The 23433-nt window shown below is 44.6% G+C and overlaps 2 protein-coding genes across 7 annotated transcripts in view; one reads left to right on the forward strand and one right to left on the reverse strand.

Annotated features, from left to right (window-relative positions):
- SDR42E1 (short chain dehydrogenase/reductase family 42E, member 1) overlaps positions 1-23433 on the forward strand; it is a 326449-nt gene that overhangs the window by 67507 nt on the left and 235509 nt on the right. The window lies entirely within an intron of this gene.
- The window catches only part of PLCG2 (phospholipase C gamma 2), a 239888-nt gene that overhangs the window by 15557 nt on the left and 200898 nt on the right, over positions 1-23433 (reverse strand). For all 6 annotated transcript variants that reach the window (XM_068259935.1, XM_068259934.1, XM_068259930.1 and 3 more), the window contains exons 26-31: positions 19492-19594; positions 16220-16429; positions 11354-11490; positions 11055-11169; positions 10576-10743; positions 5123-5211 (exon numbers count right to left, since the gene is read on the reverse strand). In XM_068259935.1, coding sequence (XP_068116036.1) covers positions 5123-5211; positions 10576-10743; positions 11055-11169; positions 11354-11490; positions 16220-16429; positions 19492-19594 — 822 coding nt within the window. The remainder of the gene's footprint in view (positions 1-5122; positions 5212-10575; positions 10744-11054; positions 11170-11353; positions 11491-16219; positions 16430-19491; positions 19595-23433) is intronic.

A 23433-nucleotide genomic window follows, 5' to 3' on the forward strand; every position in this document is an offset into this window, starting at 1 on the left:
AGACCTTCTATTAAATTATAAACGCTTATTGAGGAGTTTTCAAGGCACACAACAGATGGATGCGGCCTCCGAACGCGCTTTAATTTTGCATTCAGATTACATTGGCAGGCGGTCTGTATTCGTGACGGCCGTAAAAGTTCACGCTTCACAGGAAAGGCGAGGAAATGTTTGGAGACCCTCTGATGAGGAGAAATGTCTTGTTGGGGAATATTGGTAAGATCCTGTGGATCAGCGGGGATGTGTGTGTGTGCGGGGGGGGGGGGGGGGGGGCGGGCTGGTGTTGTGCTTTATTCTCTGGATGAACTCGATGGACGTATGTCTTTTTTCAACCCAAATAACTATAACTATGACGGGATGATGAATAGATGTTGCCAATAATAGATGTCTGTCAGGAGATAAACGGCAGGGCGGTCCGGGCCAAACATGACTACCATAGATGATTAATCACATGCTCATTTCTCCAAGTTTGTTGCATCTTCAAATCAGATACTGATTTTTATTGGCTCTGTTTCAAGTTGCAGGTTCGCAACAGATTTGGAAAATCTCTGATGACCCAGTTGATGCTAATTTACTGAAAATGTATGCTGCTTGCAAATGCAGCAGCTAATGAAAGGAAAGGTGATTAAGCCTTTCAAAGTATAGTCCCATTGCCTTAACCTCCCTGGCGGTAAGCCCGAGCTGAGTTCGGGCTATGCCGCGCAGGAGGATTTCTCAGGCCCTGCTGGGCCGATTTGCACACTTTTTTTTTTGCAACACGCAGCTAGCACTTTGCTAGCTGCGTGTGCACTCTGATCGCTGCTGCTCCGCGCCGATTAGCCGCCGCCACTCGCCAGGCCCCCCCCCCAGACCCCGTGCGCTGCCTGGCCAATCAGTGCCAGACAGCGCTGAGGGGTAGATCGGGACTCCCAATGACGTCACGATGTCGGTGACGTCATGTCGCCATGGCGACGGGGGAAGCCCTCCAGGAAAACCCGTTCTTTGAACAGGATTTCCTGATCGGAGATCGCCGGAGGCGATCGAAGAGCGCGGGGGGATGCCGATGCACAGCGGCTATCATGTAGCGAGCCCTGGGCTCGCTACATGATTTAAAATTTTTTTTTTTAAAACTACTCTGCTGCCCCCTGGCGGTTTTTAATAGACCGCCAGGGAGGTTAAAGGACAACAGTAATGAGAGGGATATGGAGACTGCCATATTTATTTCCTTTTAAACAATACCAGTTGCCTGGCAGCCCTGCTGATCCTCTGCCTCTAATATTAACCATAGACCCTGAACAAGCCTGCAGCAGCTTGGGGGTTTCTGGCATTATTGTCAGATCTGACAAGATTAGCTGCATGCTTTTTTTCCTGGTGTTATTCAGACACTACTGCAGTCAAATCGATTAGCAGGGCTGCCAGGCAACTAGTATTGTTTGCAAACAAGCCGAATGCAGTACAGGTAATTAATAAATCTCACACTTTGGGCTCGATTCACAAAGCCGTAATAAATGCCATCACGGCCATGAGACGCTTAGCGCGCATGTTAGCGCACATGTTAGCGCGTGTAAAGGTTTGCGCGCATTAACTTCCCCATTCACACGCTAACCCATATGTTAGTTAGCGCGTGAATGGTAAAGTTATTACGCGCACAAACCTGTACGCGCGCTACGCTTATCACGGCCGTAATAGCATTTATCACAGCTTTGTGAATCAAGCCCCTTGTCCGTTAGGATCTAACCTAAAAAGTACTATGGTGATATGCGGTCAATCACCTGTGCTCTTCTGGTCCACATGAGTATATAGGGCCAGTGCGCACATACATTGCAAAAAATTAATAGTGCAAGTAAAATGTATATCCTCACATCAAAAGTCAGTAGGAGGACTCGTAGATATGCAGTAGGAGGGTAGAAATACCCCCACGGTTGGAGGTCTTTGCTGATCCCCCCCCACACACACAAAATACACCACAACAGGTAAGTATACAGTACACACACTCATACTGGTAAACCGGTAGTGGTTTAGCAGTATGAGTGTAAAAACAGTGGGTTGCAAAAGTATTGGGCCCCCTTGAAGTTTTCCACATTTTGTCACATTACTGCCACAAACATGCATCAATTTTATTGGAATTCCACGTGAAAGACCAATACAAAGTGGTGTACACATGAGAAGTGGATCGAAAATCATACATTATTCCAAACATTTTTTACAAATAAATAACTGCAAAGTGGGGTGTGCGTAATTATTCGCCCCCCTGAGTCAATACTTTGTAGAACCACCTTTTGCTGCAATTACAGCTGCCAGTCTTTTAGGGCAGTGTTTCTCAACATTTTATTGGTATGTACCCCTTTTAAAACCCTGTACTCATCAAGTACCCCCTAGCATAGTAAACATTATCACAAGTACCCCTTGACAAATATATATTTAGTCGTTGTACATGATAATTGGTTCTAAACAATTTCCAAGCATTTACTATTGCTTTTGATTAGGTAAAATACTAATTTAGTGTAGTTTAAATAACATTTATCATTTTCTAAAACTCTAAATTTGTTATTCTTGGTTAAGTATATAAAGCCCGAGTACCCCCTGGAACCATCAGAAGTACCCCCTGGGGTACGCATACCACATGTTGAGAACCTAGGTTTTAGGGTATGTCTCTACCAGCTTTGCACATCTAGAGACTGAAATCCTTGCCCATTCTTCTTAGCAAAACAGCTCCAGCTCAGTCAGATTAGTGAACAGCAGTTTTCAGATCTTGCCACAGATTCTCGATTGGATTTAGATCTGGACTTTGACTAGGCCATTCTAACACATAGATATGTTTGGTTTTAAACCATGCCATTGTTGCCCTGGCTTTATGTTTAGGGTCATTGTCCTGCTGGAAGGTGAACCTCCGCCCCGGTCTCAAGTCTTTTGCAGTCACCAAGAGGTTTTCTTCCAAGTTTGCCCTGAATTTGGCTCCATCCATCTTCCCATCAACTCTGACCAGCTTCCCTGTCCCTGCTGAAGAGATGCACCCCCCGAGCATGATGCTGCCACCACCATATTTGACAGTGGGGATGGTGTGTTCAGAGTGATGTGCAGTGTTAGTTTTCTGCCACACATAGCGTTTTGCATTTTAGCCAAAAAGTTCCATTTTGGTCTCATCTGACCAGAGCACCTTCTTCCACATGGTTGCTGTGTCCCCACATGGCTTGTGGCAAACTGCAAACTGGACTTCTTATGCTTTCTGTAACAATGCCTTTCTTCTTGCCACTCTTCCATAAAGGCCAACTTTGTACAGTGCATGACTAATAGTTGTCCTATGGACAGAGTCTCCCACCTGAGCTGTAGATCTCTGCAGCTCGTCCAGAGTCACCATGGGCCTCTTGACTGCATTTCTGATCAGCGCTCTCCTTGTTTGGCCTGTGAGTTTAGGTGAATGGCCTTGTCTTGGTAGATGTACAGTTGTGCCATACTCCTTCCATTTCTGAATGATCGCTTGAACAGTGCTCCGTGGGATGTTCAAGGGCTTTGGAAATCTTTTTGTAGCCTAAGCCTGCTTTAAATTTTTCAATAACTTGATCCCTGACCTGTCTTGTGTGTTCTTTGGACTTCATGGTGTTGTTGCTCCCAATATTCTCTTAGACAACCTCTGAGGCCCTCACAGAGCAGCTGTATTTGTACTGACATTAGATTACACACAGGTACACTCTTTTTAGTCATTGGCACTCATCAGGCAATGTCTATATGCAACTGGGGCCGAATAATTATGCACACACCACTTTGCAGTTATTTATTTGTAAAAAAAAAATTTGGAATCATGTATGATTTTCATTCCACTTCTCACGTGTACACCACTTTGTGTTGGTCTTTCATGTGGAATTCCAATAAAATTGATTCATGTTTGTGGCAGTAATGTGACAAAATGTGGAAAACTTCAAGGGGGCCGGATACTTTTGCAACCCACTGTACTTTACACTAGGAGTTGCCACACTAGCAGTGTATATTATGGTGTGCACACTGCACCGTATGTCAGCACTCCATCACATACTCAGTGAGATACTTACCTGTTGGTTTCCACACACCTTAACTTATTGAGCTACCATTTTAGCTTGCCTCGTACCCACACGGTGGGAATAGCTACAACCCACTACCCACTCAGGGACGCCTGTGTGGTATATTTTGTGGGGGGAATCAGCAAAGACCTCCAACCGTGGGGGTATTTTTATCCTCCTACCACATATCTACGAGTTCTCCAACTGACTTTAGATGTGAGGATATACATCTTACTTGCACTATTCATTCTTGCAATGTATGTGCGCACTGACCCTATTGTGCACAATAGAATATTTTCACGCGCAACTGAGAATTTTGCGCGCAATTGCAAATCTACGCAGGCATTTGCACACAAAAATTTGCGACTGCGTGCGAAAATTTGCGATTGTGCGTGAAAACGTGCGCAAAAAAGCTGGCACGGCCGTGATATTAGTTGTCACAGTTTAGTGAATCAAGCCCAAAGTGTGAGAACTAGTATTGTTTTATTGGAAATAAATATGGCAGCCTCCATATCCCTCTCACTTCTGATAAAAGTCGACTAAGGAGGCCGATAATGACGGTCAATAATCAGGCGTGTGCACAGTGGCCCCCGCAAGTGATCCGCCAGGCAGATCAGCTTGGCCAAGCGACGGCCGGTTACATTGTGCATTTACCCACAGCATGACGTCACCCATGTGCTGCTTCATCCCTCCCCTCCTCCCCACATAGAGTACGTTGTCAGCTATACAGGTGACTTTGTGTCTGTACAGACTCGCCCAGCGATGTCACCAAGGAGCACTGGTACTTCCTACCTAATGCCTAACCCTAACAGCCCCCCCCCCACACACACACACCTAACCTTAACCCTCCCCCCCCCCCCCCCCATCACTGCCAACCTCGCCACAAGAAAGTTTAAAAAAAGACCGTTCTTGGGCCTACAGAAATATTGACATTGAGCCATAACATGGGTGCCCATGGTTCCCCATAAATAGCGGGCGCTGTACCAGTGCACATTGCCAAAATTTCAGCACTAGTGGCCCCCATGTTGCCTGCTTTGCTCTGCCCACCCCTCTGCTCCCTGGCTGAGGGACATCTGGGGAAACTTTTTGACAGTGGCATTTTATGTACTTGCCAGATCTTTCTTTATATGGCAGTAAACGAGAAGTGAGGCCAGCTCTATATCTTCTCCAAAACCGTTTTTCAGGGGCACCGATCGGTATCCTGGAAGACATTCATGCAAATATTAATTTTTCTCACCTCCTGTGCTGCTTTATGGGTCATCTCTGATACATACTTGTTATAAGGTGACACGCTGGGTTAAAGTACAACTGACTTCTCACAAATCATCACTTTCAGCACATGTCCAAAAATCAAAAACATGCAGCAGATCAGGAGTGGGGATGATCAAAGAGGTGCAAATACTTCAGAGTATTTTTACGCAAATATATGCAGTTTGCAGTTTGAAAATGGACCAATTATTTAAACCCAGCCAGGATTAAATTGACTGGTCCATTTTGAAGCTGCATATATTTGCATTAAAATTTGCATTAACTCGGAAATATTTGCATATCATGGATCATCACTAATCAGGAGAGAGGCACCGATATGCTAATTATTCCTTTATGTCCTTGTAAATCAGGTGTGCAGAATGGACTGCTGGTTCACAGCACACGTATAGCCTTAAAGGGTAACACCTCTGTGGTAGGAAAGCTATATACTGTACACAACTGTAATGTAACCAAATGCCTTTAAATATTTTATGTCGACATTTTTTCGAAAACTTGCTGGAAACTAGGACAACAGTATACAGTTTGGTCTACAGTTTAAATGTACTGCACCCCTTTCCAGCTCTACAGCTTCCCTGAATTTACTGCAATGGCACATTAATACCACAAGGAGGAGGTAAAATGAATGTGGGGATGCTGGCTCTGCGTACACAGCATTTGGAAGCATCTCTCCATGTCAAAGATAGCTGACCGCCACGTAAGGCAGCTTTCACAGCAGTGAAAAATACAGATCTGTCTGTGTAATTGAGCTTGTTAAAATATTTAAAGGATACCTTAGTCCTAATTAAATTCTAAAAATGTACTCTGTGTGTGTGTGTGTGGGGAGGTGTGCATAGGCTTGCTGCCCCTCCCGTGGCCTGGCATCTACCTCTGTTTGTCCGCTATTGCTGCCATTGTACAGGTCCTGGTCAGAGCGGTCAGCACCCTTTGACCTGGACATATTGCTTAGCTTGTGACCGTGCTCGCCGGGGACCCAGTGTGCTGTACATGCGCACGCCCGCACGATGACCTATTTGGCATGCAGAAGCCACCCAAGAGGACATAGTGCGCAGGCACAGTGCAGTATATCCGGGTCAAAAGGCGCCGACTGCTCCAACCAGGACCTAGACAACAGCAGTAATAGTGGGCGAACAGATGGCAGATGCCAGGCCACAGGAGGTAGGGGGTCATTTTTAGATTTTAATTAGAACTAAGGTATCCTTTAACTAGTATAGAAATGGTTTGGTTAGGATTTTTTTTTTTTTTGAAAAAATGAAGAGGAGCTTATGTTTTACAGTCATTTACTCTAGGATACCTGCACACCGACACAATATCAATACCAGATTCACAGCAGGAGTATAAAATACAAGGCAGCTTTTCTTGCGATTCTACCAATCTGGTATATTACCCACCCTAGCGTTACGGACGAGCTCAGCTCGTCCATGAACACCGGAGTGGATAACTCCGGCTAGGAGCGGTCGTTAACATTTTTTTTTAAAACATGTAGCCAGAATTTTGCTAGCTACATGTTGTATCCGATCGCCGCCGATCCGCCGCTACCCACCGCGAAAGCCCCCCCGAGACGCATAGCGAAGCCTGGCCAATCACCGCCAGGCTGCGCTATGCGGTGGATCGGAACGCCGCATGACGTCATGCTGTCATGTCCGATCGTCGCCATGGCGATGACAGAAGCCCAAACAGGAAATCACGTTCATCACGGACGCACAAGTATCACCGGAAAAAAAAAAAAAAAGCAGACGGGGGAGCCGAGCCAATGGAGGAAATCATGTAGTTAGCACTAGGCTAGCTACATGACAGAAAAAAAAATATTGGAAAAAAACCCGCACGCAGCCACATGGCCGCGGGAAATAGAACGCCAGGGTGGTTAATCATGTTTGTAAAATGCTCCAAAGGAATTTATGTGTGAGAAAAAGGACAAAGTCTTCTTGAGCGTATAAACTCACACAGGTACACTATTTACACGAAGAACAATAATCATACAGGTCTCCCAGTGCCTGCACATTTTTGTTCCCAGGAAGACAGCTTACAGTGAACCCTAGGTGAAAATAAACTGGTGATAAGATAAACAATTATATTTATCCTCCTATTCCTAAAAATGACTTTTTTAAAGGACACCCCAGGCAAAAATAAACTAATGAAATAATTGATTGCATTGATTGTATCTATCTTCCTTCTCCTAAAAATTACTTTTTAAGATATTCCACAGTTTTATTTTATGTTTAAATCTTTTTAAGTTTTAACTGTTTTATTGTTTTTTGCTCAATGACACATTCATTGAAGTATGCCAGAGCTAAGATCTATGAACTATTGAACCTTTTTATCTCTTTTATTGACCTTTATATATCTCTTTTCTGAGCTCAGAAGTTGTATTCTGCCGGGCGATCAGACCCCACCTACAGAGAGCTTTGTTTGTATGTGGGGGGAAAAGGGAGGGGTATCACTTGTGTGCTGTGTTGTGCGACCCTGCAGCTATGCCTTAAAGCTGCAGTGGTCAATTAGGTGAAAAATGTCCTGGTCTTTAGGGGGGTTTAACACTGCAGTCCTCAAGTGGTTAAAGCAAGGCTTCCCAATCCTGTCCTCAAGTACCACCAATAGTGCATGTTTTGCAGTAAACCAGAAACACACACAGGTGGGGTAATTAGTGTCTCATCAGAGCTGATTAACTGCCTCTGTGGATTTCCACAAAACATGCACTGTTGGTGGTACGTAAGGACAGGGTTGGGAAGCCCTGCTTTAAAGGGAAGGTTCAGGGAGGGTGGGTAAAAAAATCAAAATCAATTTCCACTTACCTGGGGCTTCCTCCAGCCCGTGGCAGGCAGGAGGTGCCCTCGCCGCTGCTCCGCAGGCTCCCGGTGGTCTCCGGTGGCGCGCCCGACCTGGCCAGGCCGGCTGCCAGGTCGGGCTCTTCTGCGCTCCAAGGCCCGGAACTTCTGCGTCCCACGCCGGCGCTCTGACGTCATCGGACGTCCTCCGCGCTCTACTGCGCATGCGCAGTAGTTCTGCGCCTGCGCAGTAGAGCCCGGAGGACGTCCGATGACGTTAGAGCGCCGGCGTGGGACGCAGAAGTTCCGGGCCTTGGAGCGCAGAAGAGCCCGACCTGGCAGCCGGCCTGGCCAGGTCGGGCGCGCCACCGGAGACCACCGGGAGCCTGCGGAGCGGCGGCAAGGGCACCTCCTGCCTGCCACGGGCTGGAGGAAGCCCCAGGTAAGTGGAAATTGATTTTGATTTTTTACCCACCCTCCCTGAACCTTCCCTTTAAGACACACCTCTGCCCCACCCTTAATCGCGGGATTAAGGTGACCCCCACCACACCCTTAGTCACTGATACGTCCCTCTCTATCATCATTATGATAGTTAAATAGGAGACACCGAGACCCCAATATAGTGTAGTATGTATTGGAAACCGTGGATAAATGTAAGTGTGAGATGAATATACTCACAAGCGTGGGTTACCTCTTAGGCAACCACTGTAGATGCAGGTGAGGAGATTAGACCTCTCCTCACTCAGGATTAAGATGTCGCTCTCTGTAGATCAGGAAAGTAGGGGTAGGTCACCCCTCCACCAGGGGTGGACACAGTATTATCGTAAGAGAACAGAGGCGCCAGCAGGATAAAAGGTAATAAAAATTTTAAAATTTGCTGGGAGGCAGTGGTGGACTTACCTCCGGAAAGCAGACTCAAAATACTGTCTGAATTAAACAAATACGATTATTATTGGTACCCCAAAAGATGCAACGCGTTTCGCAGGCACAGCCCGCTTCATCAGGCAATAAGGTAGGGGACAAACAGTAGCTCGTCAGTAGCACGAATGGCACCTGACGAATGCTACTGACGAGCTACTGTTTGTCCCCTACCTTATTGCCTGATGAAGCGGGCTGTGCCTGCGAAACGCGTTGCATCTTTTGGGGTACCAATAATAAATGTATTTGTTTAATTCAGACAGTATTTTGCGTTTGCTTTCCGGAGGTAAGTCCACCACTGCCTCCCAGCAAATTTTAAAATTTTTATTACCTTTTATCCTGCTGGCGCCTCTCTTCTCTTACGATAATCATTATGATAGTGGATAGTGTAATGGTTAAGGGATCCGCCTCTGACACAGGAGACCTGGGTTCGAATCTCAGCTCTTGCTATTCAGTAGCTGCACCTACTCAGTAAGGAGTTCTTTAGGTGAGACTCCCTAACACTGCTACTGCCTACTAAGTGCGCTCTAGTGGCTGCCTCGCAAGCACTTTGAGTCTAACAGGAGAAAAGCGCTATACAAAAAAAGGAATTATTATTATCTTTCATTTTAACATTTCAAAATAAGAAATATATCAATTTAAATGATAGAAATAACATTTAAAGTATATTAAACACATTTTTCAGTAGAAAATACATAAATCTACACAGATCTGTACATCAATATCCGATCTGTACAACAGTATCTTTATATAATTTAGTACTCACAAAGGTGGGTTACCACTAAGGCAACCACTGTAGTAGCAAAATGGGGATCATTAGTATTATTTAGTATATTGTCTTGTCACTAACTGTCCCTCGGAGGAGCTCACAAGCTAGTCCCTACATGAACCTGTCCCCACTCAAGTTAAAAAGTCGCTCTCTGTAAATTGGAAAAAAAGAGGGCAACACCCCTCCACCCAGGGTGAACTCTGTATTTCAATAGTATATATATATATATATATATATATATATATATATATATATATATATATAGATATATATATATATATAGATATATATATATATATATAGATATATATATATATATATATATATCTATATATATATATATATAGATATCTATATATATATATATATATATATATATATATATATATATATTATTCTGATAACAGAGGTGCCAAAGTAGGTTAAAGTATATTAAAAAAAACTGTTTAAAATTTGCAACACGTTTTGCAGCTGTAACCAGCTTCTTCAGGCAGCGTAGGAAGTAACTGAATGTTTTGCTTAAGGGAATTTAGGAAACCAAGCGCCTTTGATTCACAGTTTGTATACAATTTGGAGTATACAATAAAGTTACATTTTGAAAAAAGACTACATCGAGTTGTCTATAGGTAGGTAAATTCACCACTACCTATCTTTTTAAACTGTTTCAAATATATTTTAACCTACTTTGGTGCCCTATTACTATTGGCACCCGGACAAATCAGGAAAAAAAGAGGGACAGGGGGATTTAGTTCCCAAAAAGGGACTCTCCCTCTGAAAAAGGGACAGTTGGGAGCTATGTAACTTATCTGTTGTCACGCAGAACCTCACATGTGGCATATCAGAACAGTACCTGTTTTCAGTCCTTTGACTGGGAAAGTACTTTGAGCTAAAAAGTTGGGGTCGCTGAACATGTCTTCTTCATACACCACAAATCTCAGGAAGGCCATGTTTGGCTCGTGGATTTCAAATAGTGCCTGCTGCTGCACTGCAGTCCACACAGGGTTCAGGCCATTATCATCTGTAAGGAGAAGGAGGATGGCAAGGTTAAAGAGAAGTTGTCACCCACGCCTCAGCAAACAATCACTAATATTTATTATTAAACAGCCACATGGGTCGCGTGTAGAGACGAAGGACGGCAAATTGTGATACTTACTGGCTGCCATATCAGCCAGAAAGAAATGCTTTGGTGTCCAATGGACCACCAAAGCATTTCTCACCACCCCACACCCTCCACAGCTGCAATCATATGCTTCATGGACTTTGAAGAACGTATAAGATGTGTTTCTAGTTATGTAGGCTGTCCTGATGGCGGACACGTCTCGTACTTACTCACAACACTGGTTCTAAACTTTTCGTTGTCCTGTTCGCAGCCACAAACCTCCACCTCTACGAAGGGGCAAGCGATACCGCGGCCGGGCTTTGGCAGATGGCGGGCCCCTATTACCTGCCGAAAGTAAAGAGAACAAGGGTCTACAATGCTTTTACCAAAACAGAATTATAGCAGGTTATATAATATACACAGTTTGCCGAGCATGCCACACTAACTACAGTAATGAATCAGCTTTACCATTAACGGCCAGGCGATTACGTATAATTCAGAATTTCGAATATATTCGGCTGCGTCTTACCCGAATGGTTAGCACCATCTGAGCTGTCCTCGAATGGTTCACATCATAGGAGTCCTGCCTCATGCATTCCGGCTGCAGGATGTATCCGCAGCGCCCATTGGGTGAGAACAAGGCCTGGTTTATCTGCATGTATCGATCTGAAATGGCAGAAAAGACTCTGCATTGTTGGGTTGCAATAGTCTCTGTGAGCAAGGATGTCATTGTTCCAATTGTGTGCAAGATGGAATTAATTCAAATTGTATGCAGCTGGAAACTGAACCAATCATAATAGTCAAGGAGAGCATTTAAACAGCCCTCTTCTAAGCTACTGTAGGTATTAGCACACTTTTTTACATGTAGCATTCTGCAGTTTATGGAAAAAAGAAGAGGTCCAAGGTTGGAGCCTTGTGGTGCACCAAAAGACAGTGGGTGTGAAGAGGACTTGGTAATGGGGTAGGAGAGTGAATAAATGAGACTGGGCAGTAGTTGAAGAGGGCTGTAGGGTCCAGGTTTTTGTGACTAGTAGTGTCATTATTGTTTGTTTAAATAAGGAAGAGAAAATGCCAGCATTCATGGATAGGTTGAAATAAGTGTTTAAAGCAGGGGTAAAGGAAGAGGGGGAAGATAGGAGGGAATATGGTCTAGAGCAGGCTTTCTCAACCAGGGTTCCCTGGAACCCCAGGGTTCCTTGAGTACTCTGCAGGGGTTCCTTGGAATTTGCCCCCATCGTGGAAGTATATTGAAGTATATAGAGCACACTATAATAGGTGGTACTGCAACAAGAATCACTAAATTGGGGGGTCAGGAGACATTATAGTGAGTGGCAGTGTAATAAGGGGTAGTGAAATAAACAGCCACACATACTTTTAAATACCATGCTTCCTCCAAAATAAATGCAGGGGTTCCTTGAGATCAAAAAGTTATTTGCAGGGGTTCCTTGAGATCAAAACGTTATTTGCAGGGTTCCTCCAGGGTAGAAAGGTTGAGAATGGCTGGTCTAGAGCATAGGTACTGAGTTGTGCTTTAGAGATTAGTGAAGAAAGGCGCTTTTCAGTTAAGGTAGTGAAAGTTGTTAGCAATGACAATGTTTGAGTGAGTGACTGGCAGTGGCGTAGCTAGACATTATGGGGCTTCATAGCAAAATATTCGTGGGGCCGTCACCCTACCCTTAAAATATGAGTTGATTGGTAAATCTACATTCTCACTGTGTATAATCCATGAGCACTGAGACACAGCCAGAGAGTGGAGTGACAAAGAAAAGTTAATCAAGTACCATCTGGACCCCCTCCTCCCCAGGGCCCCATAGCAGTTGCTCTGGCTGCTAAGGCTATTGCTGCGCCCCCTGGTGACTGGCTGTGTTGAAAGGGGGAGGGATAGTTTCTAGCGGTTGAACATCCAGGAATGGAGGAAGAAAGAGGGGGAGCCTTTTAACCACTTCAGCCTACGGCTGTTTTCACCTCAAGGACGGAAGCAATTTCCCCCTGTCAGCGCTCCTCCCATTCATTCGCCAATAACTTTATTACTACTCATCATACCTAAATGATCTATATCTTGTTTTTTTTGCCACGAATTTGGGCTTTTTGGGGGTGATAATTGTTTTCATAAATTACTATATAAAATATAAGAAAAGAAAACAAAAAATACCTAATTTCTCCAATTCCATTCCCTATAGTTTTAAAATAAGCAATGCTATTATAAATGCCACCCACACATGTTATTTACCGGTTAGTCCCAGCTATCACAACATTTAAATTATGTTCCTAGTACAATGTATGGCGACAATATATTATTTGGAAATAAAGATGTCTTTTTTTCTGTCTTGCGTTTTTTTTTATCCAGTCCCTGATTGCAAGACCTTATTTTATAACATAACAGTAATATAACCTCATTACATACATATTAAAAAGCTGTATCCCTAAGGTAACTATTTATGTATTTTCTTAAAAATAACCACTTTTTTTATTGGTAACTGGGGGGTGGTAGAAAGGTAACATTTTAATTACAAATTAATAAAGTCAATCCCAGGTGGTTTTTTTTTTACATTTTTGCCACTACGTGGCACTAAAAACACTATCCTGGGTTTACAGGAAGTGTCCTTTTTTCTTTCTCTCTCTCGTCGCTGCCTTTACTATTATAATGGATATGGCCCCTGATCAGGGTCATGCCCATTCATTCTGAGCACTGAGATTGGATCGGGAAACATTAGTTTCCCTTCCGGAATTGCCGCCGTGTACAAGCCACTGGGAAAGAGCAACAAGCGTGCGCAAATGCGCGTGCATCCGCCAGGGTAACACTGGACATGTATACGTGTTTATTATAGACCAGACCAGGTCCTATCTGGACGACTATAGTCGTCCAGATAGGATTAAGAGGTTAAAGCTGTTTTGTATTGTTTCATTTGTTTTCACAAACTATAATGCAAATGTAACGATTGGTGTCAACACGCAGAGAGAGAATCTGATTATTGGTGATCTGCAGAATCACCAGTAATGCAGATATACACCAGATTATGGATGATCTGTAGAATCACCAATAATCCAGGTATGTCTAACCTCTGGACACCTGAGATATGAGTGTTTGGTGTAACAGTACCACTTTGAGTAAGGACCACCAGAGGAGCTGGTGGTTAGAGGAAGAAAGGAATTCACCCCAGACTGTGGGTGAATCCCTATAGCCTAAAGGCTCCCTAGGAGAGGGGCCTAGGCTTGGTTCCAGGATGCCCTGCTGCTAAGATGAACAGACTTGCCCTAACTGGATGAGAGATACTAGCTCTCTACACCCTGGAAGTGGGCTAAAGTAATAAATACACAATGCTAGTCTTGGGTGTGAGGTCCGTAGTCACAACACCCTGGAACTAGTCTATATCATAACATAGGAATGACACAGTATCCTAGGCTTGGGTGTGAGGTCCGTAGTCACAACACCCTGGAACTAGTCTATAGTATAACACAGTAATGACACAGTATCCTAGGCTTGGGTGTGAGGTCCGTAGTCACAACACCCTGGAACTAGTCTATAGCACAACATAGCATTGACACAGTTTCCTAGGCTTGGGTGTGAGGTCCGTAGTCACAACACCCTGGAACTAGTCTATAGCATAACATAGCATTGACACAGTTTCCTAGGCTTGGGTGTGAGGTCCGTAGTCACAACACCCTGGAACTAGTCTATAGCACAACATAGCATTGACACAGTTTCCTAGGCTTGGGTGTGAGGTCCGTAGTCACAACACCCTGGAACTAGTCTATAGCATAACATAGCATTGACACAGCTTCCTAGGCTTGGGTGTGAGGTCCGTAGTCACAACACCCTGGAACTAGTCTATAGCATAACATAGCATTGACACAGTTTCCTAGGCTTGGGTGTGAGGTCCGTAGTCACAACACCTTGGAACTAGTCTATAGCATAACATAGCATTGACACAGTTTCCTAGGCTTGGGTGTGAGGTCCGTAGTCACAACACCCTGGAACTAGTCTATAGCATAACATACAATGAAAGAATAATCTAGCTCAGTGTGAATTCCCAGGTCCTCCTGGTTACAACACACTGTGGGATCTGACTGAGGTCTGTGTGCCAACACATAGCATTCACAACGGCAGACAACGTGAGACTGAGGGACGAGTGGTTATATAGTGCAGGGCTGATCAGCGCCGCCCAGTCCCCTCCAGCCAATCCGCATACATCCTGAGATCAGCTGACCAAGGGAGTCAGCTGATCCCTCTCTGCTTCCCATAAAGCTTCTGTCTCTCCGCGCGCGCGCGTGTGTATTCCTCAGCCTATGTGCACAGGAAGGCTGTACTACATCAGACACATGTCGCCGGACTGGACGTGGAAGTAGCCGCCACGCCGTCAGAGCACGCAGCGGCTATTCCGCAATCCTTCACAGCAAAGTCTGGGTAATGGGATTGTGAAGAGATGAGTGAGGAAAAGGGTGTCTTTTTATAATGCTGTAAGTATTCAGCAGTAGTGCTTTTCCTCCACCGTCGCTCTGCCACTCTGGACCGTCTTTTCAGTTGTTTAACCTCCTGGGCGATAATCCCAAGCTGAGCTCGGGGTATGTCGCGCAGGAGGAGTTCTCAGGCCCTGGTGGGCCGATTTGCATAATTTGCACTTTGCTAGCTGCATGTAACTTCCGATCGCCGCCGCTCGCCGCCGATCCGCCGCTACCCGCAGTGCCGCGCAGCCCCCCCCTCCCCGACCCCTTGCGCAGCCTGGCCAATCAGTGCCAGGCAGCGCTGAGGGGTGGATCGGGACTCCCTCTGACGTCACGACGTCCATGACGTCGGTGACGTCATCCCGCCCCATCGCCATGGCGACCGGGGAAGCCCAGCAGGAAATCCCGTTTTGAACGGGATTTCCTGCTTACTCTGATCGCCGAAGGCGATCGGAGTGGGTGGGGGGATGCCGCTGCGCAGCGGCTCACTACATGATTTAAAAAATATTTTTTTTTAAAAAAAGTGCTGTAATGTAATTGTATGTAATTGTATTGCCCAGAGGGTTAATGGGTTCAATCAGTCAGGGCTGTCTGTTGATGTTGTGAGGGTGAATGCTGGTGAGAGGGGCAGCTAAATTCATGACAGCAAATACTATGTTGGAATAGTGAGTCAATTCTGTCTCAACCTCAGTGTAGGATGACAAACTGCTCAAGGGTTTCAAAGAATCTGCCATGAACTGGAGATCAAGGTTGTGATCATTTCTACATAAGTGAGTGGGGTGCAGCACCGGGGAAGGAGGCGACACGGAGGGACAGATTTTAAAAGCTATAAGGTTGTGATCTAAGAGGGGAAATGGAGAGCTGTTGAATGTTGGAACAGAGCAGATTGGGGCAGGCCTGGCAGAATATTGGTTACACAGAGGATTGTCAGAGTACTGGGCAATGTACTCACCTGGCGTTTGGTAGTTGAGCGCCACCATCTGGACGCCGCACAGCCAGAGCCGTAGCGGGTCATAGTTGGACGAGTCCACTCGTGGTCCTTTAGGGTAGACTCGAGTGAGCGCCCTACGATTATAGCGCAAGAGTTCATTGGGTTTCAGCCTGGAGTGAGTCTCCGCCTTATTCTCTAGAAACGATCGGACTTCTCGAAAGTCCGATTTGTCTGTGCAAAAGAGAAATTTGGACTCGTTATAAAAAGCATTTCTTTTGAATTAAGAAAGGATACTTAACATGAACCTTACAGGAATAATGTATGACAGCCATGCAATGCTTTATACAGCCAGCAGGAGGTAATTATCAACCCGCTCCCCCACCTTAACAAGAATGAGAAAACATAATGTGCCCGTTCGCTGGAGCAATAGTAACTAGTAATGTCTTTTTGTTTCACTGTACATTTGATCAATAAAAATCTTCCAGGCTGATAATGGTAGTGCCATAAATGATGTTGGCAAAGTAAACTGTTGCCCCTCATCTGCTGCTGCTCCTCTCTGTATATCTCTACACTAGCTCCTCCCACGACTCTTCATCTGTTGCTCCTCTATGCATATCTTTATACTAGCTCCTCCCACCCCTCCTCATCTGCTACTCCTCGGTATATCTGTACACTGGCTCCTCCCACCACTCCTCGTCTGCTACACCTTTGTATATCTGTATACTGGCTCCTCCCACCACCCCTCATCTGCTACACCTCTTAGTATAACTGTACACTGGCTCCTCCCACCACTCCTTGTTTGCTACACCTCTTTGTATATCTGTATACTGGCTCCTCCCACTACTCCTCATCTGCTACACCTCTTTGTATATCTGTACACTGGCTCCTCCCACCACTCCTCATCTGCTACACCTCTTTGTTTATCTGTATACTGGCTCCTCCCACCACTCCTCATCTGCTGGTCCTCTCTGTGCATCTCTACACTGGCTCCTCCCACAACTTCTTATCTGCTACTCCTCTCTGTAAATCTCTGCATTGGCTCCTCCCACTACAACTCCATTAACCCATTTTCTCCACCCACTGCCAAGTAATGTTACTCCACTGGTATAGTCCAGCCTCTTCTTTATCTGGGTCATAGTTTGAACATACGGTATATGTAGGTCCAGCATTGGTGCTCCACATTGCTTATTTTACAGTGCTGCATAGTATTAGCATTATACAAATAAAAAATGATATGTTGAGAATGGTCTCAGACTGCAGACTTTACACTAAAATGGGCATGAGAGGCCAGTGTGAGCCTGCAATCAGAAGAGGCGTCTCTGCGCACAGCCGCTGCCTGTGTCAGGTAAACACAGGTGAAGGGCACCTCCAACCAATGTCACCTGCGTCCACCGCTGTCACCGAGGCGAGATCTGAAAAGTCTGACAACTTCCCGCGTTCTCACATGAACTGTCTAATTGCCGTCCCCAAATTACTCATTAGCACACGGTGAAAATAATTGCATAATTAAAGCAGTTATTTTAATTGGAAATGCTGAAGGTTGGAAAGGAATCAGGTTATGCCTGGAAAACCTCGCAATGTCATAAATCAGGAAACAACTACCTCTCTGCAAATGTTTCTAACAGCAATCCCAGCTCTGAAGTTCCATTACAAGAGAAGCCCTCAGCGGCCCCTGACTCACTCAGGATCAGCAAGGAACATTCTAACCATATGAGGGCCTCACTACAGCCATAGTAAACCATGTGATTGCTGTGGGGCCAGCAGCATTGCCCCCCCCCCTTCCCCCTGCATTCCTTGCTGCATGAACTACATGTAAACAGATGATTTCAGACTCCAGCCACACAATGAAATATAAAGGTGGCCATCAGGTGACTTGGTGGCCGATCGACCATCCGTTTTGATTATTATAATCAAATAGGATGAAAATCGGAACCGCCAAGCGCATGCCTGACCGACAATGCGACCAATTTCGGGACAAAATTGATCGCATACGCCAATTGCACGTGCTGAAACATGTAGGGCCAACTTGCTCGATCGGGTGCGCATCGGTAATGGCATGCAATTTCGGGACGAACGACGAACACAATGAAATCCCTGCCGCTGTTCCCCGTAATGTTAAATGTTCCCCCGGTGCCCAGTTCAAGTGATACATTACCTGTCCACGGCCTCTGCTTGTCCTCCGCTGGCTCCGGGTGCACTCCGCTCTCCATACACGCGCGCCCCACGTGGTTGCCTAGTAAGGATGTGTGTGACATCAAACGTCACACACGTAGCCACGTTACTAGGCAACCACGTTGCGCCCATGTATGGAGAACAGAGAGCGTTTAGAACCAGCGTGGGACAAGTGGAGGCCGCGGACAGTTAATGTATCACTTGCACTGGGCACCGGGTGGACATTTAACATTAGGGGGATATCGTTGGGGTGTCAAGGCAGTCAGATGTGGTGTCACAAGGCCGATTCCTGGTCAATTTCAGCGTGAAATTGATCAGGAATCGATCTGCGGTGTATGGGCAGCCAACAGATCTTTCTCTAATCAGATTCGATCAGAGAGAGATTTGTCTGTTAGTCAAATCTGCCTATCATTGCTAGATGTATGGCTACCTTACGTGTGTACAATCTTGCTGTGTAAAAAGTGCCATGTGCTGCTATATGTAGGGCCCTTTGGCAATGACACATTATATGGGTAGAAAAAAACCCTTCCTCGGAGGAAGGAGACAAAAGTAAAAAGTGCAGATCCAGCAGTTTTTATTTTTCTATTAAAGTGGTCTGAAAGCCAGCATTTCTACTTTGCTCTAAAAGATTCCTAACAGCTTGAAAGCTACTATCCCAGAAAAAAATTCTAGCAGGACATCACTGAAAAGATCCTACTTACATAACACATGTATTGTACAGTCCACATTTTGATTTCAGTGCATTTTACATAGTAAATAAAGAGAATGCTGTTTCAGGCATTTTCCATTTTAACTGCCTCAGACTGAAGCCAATCCTGATGTCATTTCCTCCCTTACTTTTTTTCTCCTAGAATCAGCTCTGTCATAGCTAGCTTGCTTTGTAAACATGTGAGCACAGGAAGATCAGATTGGGATGCTTGCAATGCAGGGTAAGGTTGCAGGCTGCAGATTAAACACAGAGCAGTGGGTAAATGGAATTTGATTTTGTGGCTGACAATCCCTCTTTAAAGGAATGCTCCATTTTAGGCATACTCCTGGGGCTGAGGCATTATCCCGGCGTGGAGCTCCCATTTATGTGAATGAAGGAGAAGGAGGAATATATGGAGTGTATAAATAATTACCGAAGTCGTCCTTGCCGTTGCTGACCGGCTTGCAGTAAATCACCAGGTCGGACAATTCTCTGGCGATCACCTGATTTTTCTCCCACGTCCTGATTAAGAAGATCTGGAGGAAAGTGTCGGGAGACAAATAGCGGCAGATATGGGACAGGTTAGCAGGCATTTATCATCATTTTATTAGCTAATTAGTTATCAAGTGATTATCACACTGAGCCAGCACTGATCAAGGAGAGGACCATACGGAGCCAGGCGTAGGCAGAGGAATGATGGCGGCTCCTGGGTGATGGGGGGCAGGACATGCCAGGAGACTGACTATTAACAAACACCAGGTGAAGAAGGGTGCAGAGAATCCGAACATTCTCTATTCAGTCTGTAAAGCATGAAGGGCACTCATCAGATGTACCAAATCCAGCACACAAAAGTTGGGGCTTTAACTACATTTCCTGGCAAACACCCCTTCTGTATTTGAATATCAAAGCATAAATATGCAATAAATGTGAACTGAAGCAGTTGACGAAGGTCTGATATGACTGAAACGTTGAACAGATTTATTCTTTGATATTGGAATGCAGAAGGGATGTTTTGCTAAGAAATGCAGGTGACGTCCAGGGGTGTGACAACAACCTAATGGGTCCCAGCAAAACAAGCATGGGGCCCTGTGGGATTCAAGCTCTCCACACCCGATATCTGCTCGGAAGCAGAAAAGCATTCCCGCCAAGAGCCATTTTCACCGGTCAGCTCTCCACCCATTCATTTGGCCATAACTTTATCTCAGCTTATCACACCTAAATAACCATTTCAGCCCGCGAGCATTTTTCACCTTATGCATCTGAGCAATTTTCACCTCCCGTTCATTCGCCAATAACATTTTCACTAATTATCACAATGAATTGATCTATATCTTGTTTTTTCCGTCACCAATTAGGCTCTCTTTGGGTGGTACATTTTGCTAAGAATTCTTTTTTTCTAATTGCATTTTCACAGGAATATTAAGAAAAAATTTAAAAAATTCATTATTTCTCAGTTTTCAGCCATTATAGCTTTAAAATAATACATGCTACCATTATTAAAACCTACAGTATGTATTTTATTTGCCCATTTGTCCCGGTTATTCAGAGCCGGGACATGGTCTTCCAGCACCCAAGGCTGAGAAATCAAAGCCCCTCCATCCCTCCCATCCCAACCGCCACACACTAACTGCTATTAGAGTAAGAGGCGCCCCAGGGCCCCCAACACCTTTATCTCTAGTCATTTGGATTGCAGTCACTGCCATGTACCCCCTTTTCTTATTTCTCTCTGCTTCAAACACAATAGGGGAATGATAGCTGAGTGAGTTGTGCGCCCCCTCCTACACTGCGCCCTGGGGCTGGAGCCTCTCTCGCCTCTGCCTCGGCCCAGCCCTGCGGTTATTACACCATTTAAATTGTGTCCCTATCACAATGTATGGCACCAATATTTTATTTAGAAATAAAGGTGCATTTTTTCAGTTTTGCGTCCAGGGGCAAACGCAGGATTTTTAAGGGGGGGGGGGGTTCCTGAAAAATCCAGAAGCACGTATGTTTCGAGTGCTTCCGAATACAGGTGGCTCCATACTGCCCATGCACAAAAGTGCGCTGGCTTATTACGGAGCTGCCTATCTTTGGAAGTACTCAAGGACACTAGTGTTTCTGAGGGCTTCTGGTAGCAGCAAATGTGAACGGGGTACAGCGCTGGAACAACTCCCCAAGAGAGGAACAGGAGATAGACTTAGTTTGGACAATTCAGTGGAATATGCCACATAGTGTCACATAGCGCAAGCGATACCCATATGATGCAGGGATATATGCATCTGCGGAAGATGTCGGCGCTACATAAATACTAAATAATAATATTTTGCCTCACCAGGATTGCACTTTTATTTAGCTTTCCTGTAAGACAAGAACACACAGTCAGCTCTAGGGGAAGAGGGAAACAAAGGTGAATGAGGGAGGGCTGGTGCACACCAAGAGTGCTTCTGAGCGTTTTTCAAATCAACAGTGATTTGAAAAGCGCTTGGCTAATGTTACCCTATGTGGGTGTTCCCACAGCAGCGTTGTGATTTTTTCAAAATCGCAGGTATACTGCATGTAGCATGTTTTTGAGCAATTCATTCAAAAATCGCTCTGAAAATCACTTCACAAAATCACACTCACAAATTGCTAGCGATTGCTATTGTCATTTTGGCGTTGCACTAGCAACCACACAGGCTACTTGCCTGTAATCGGACTCCTGTCCCTGTCAGTCTCTCACACAAGTCAGAAAGAAGCCCTCCTGGAGTCTAGGGACTGTCAAAAACTTTTCAGCTTGTTATCCACACCTTATCCACACATGCAGTCATTATAACAATGGGGAGAGACCAGACAGATGTTTGCCCACAGACCCTGAGTCCAGGCAAGCTCTGCATCATGCTGTGCATATTTACCAGCTTGCCTGCACTCTAATTTCATCATGTCTGACACTTCTGTGCTGTGGAGAGTCCAGGACTCCATAATCAACATTCTCTCACTGCAGGCTGCATCTTCTTGTGAGGGAAGCTCGGCTGCCTCTCTCATTCTATTAGCTGGAGGGAGGCACCAGAAGTAAGAAGGGAGGGAGAATGAGGCTGTTTATATTATGCGGGCTTCCTTGGCTGAATACACAGCTCAGTGCAGGGGGGAGGTTCCAGACACCCGGAATAGCCCCCTGAGTTCGCCAGTGGCGTCCATCACTATTTGCAAGCTTATAATTTTAAAAATGTCCGTAATATACCCTCTTCACATGCATATTAAAAAAGTTCAGACCCTAAGGTAAATATGTTTTTTTCTTTCTTTTTTTAATTGTAATTTTTTTTTTCTCATTAAAAATTTTATTTAGGTAATTTTTGGTGTGGGAGGTAAACAGTTAATTTTAAATGTAGGTTTATTTTATTAAAAAAAATTATGTAGATGTAGTTTTACTATTTGGCCACAAATTTTTTTTTTTTTTTTTAGCCATGGAAGCAAAGTGCTCGCTTCCAAGAAGCATATGGAGGACGGGAAACTTTTTTTTGTCAGAAAGACTGCGGCTTCTGATGAGAAGCCATCAGTCTTTCTACCGGGGACTTAGATCAATGAATGGGAAGTATGTTCCCATTCATTGATCTCCGGGCTAACGGGGGGCGGCACGGGAGCACGCGAGCTTGTAGCAGCACAGCAGCAGCCACCAGGCGGCTTAAATGGTTAATCTATATCTTTTTTTTTTTTTTCATCACAAATTGATCTTTTTATGGGCGATACTTGTTTTCAGTAATTGCTTTATTTTCTATGCATTTTATAAGAATAATCATGGAAAAAATGGGGAAAAAAATACGCTATTTCTCTAATTCCATCCCCCTAGAGTTTTAAAATAAATGATGCTACTATAGATAAAAAACACAAATTTTATTTGCCCATTTGTCCCAGCTATCACAACATTTAAACTATGTTCCCAGTTCAATAAATGATAACAATATATTATTTGGAAATAAAGGTGTATTTTTATTTTTTTTTGTACCCTATCAATAATAACAAGCCCTTATTTGCTAAAATAATAGTAATATATCTTCCTGAAATACATATAAAAAAAAGCAGAGTCCCTAAGCTAACCGATTATATATTCTTTTAAATGATGTCACTTTTTTTTTTTACTACAAGTGTTTTGTTATAGTAACTATGGGGGGCAGGGGAGGGGGAATAAGGGCTTAATTTATTTTTCTTTAATTTATATAATGTAAAATGTGTATTTTAATGTTTTGTTTTGTTTTTTTAACCACTAGCAGTCTCCACACAATTTATTCTGTGTGCTCTGAACAGAGTTCAGAGCACAAAGGTAGTGTTTGTTACAGGAATGATCTTTGACTTCTCCTTGAAGGCATGATCCTTCTTTTACAGGCATTTTGATTTGCTCAGGGAACACGTGTTCCCATTCACC

The sequence above is a fragment of the Hyperolius riggenbachi genome, chromosome 11 (assembly GCF_040937935.1).
Source record: "Hyperolius riggenbachi isolate aHypRig1 chromosome 11, aHypRig1.pri, whole genome shotgun sequence".
Classification (NCBI taxonomy): domain Eukaryota; kingdom Metazoa; phylum Chordata; class Amphibia; order Anura; family Hyperoliidae; genus Hyperolius; species Hyperolius riggenbachi.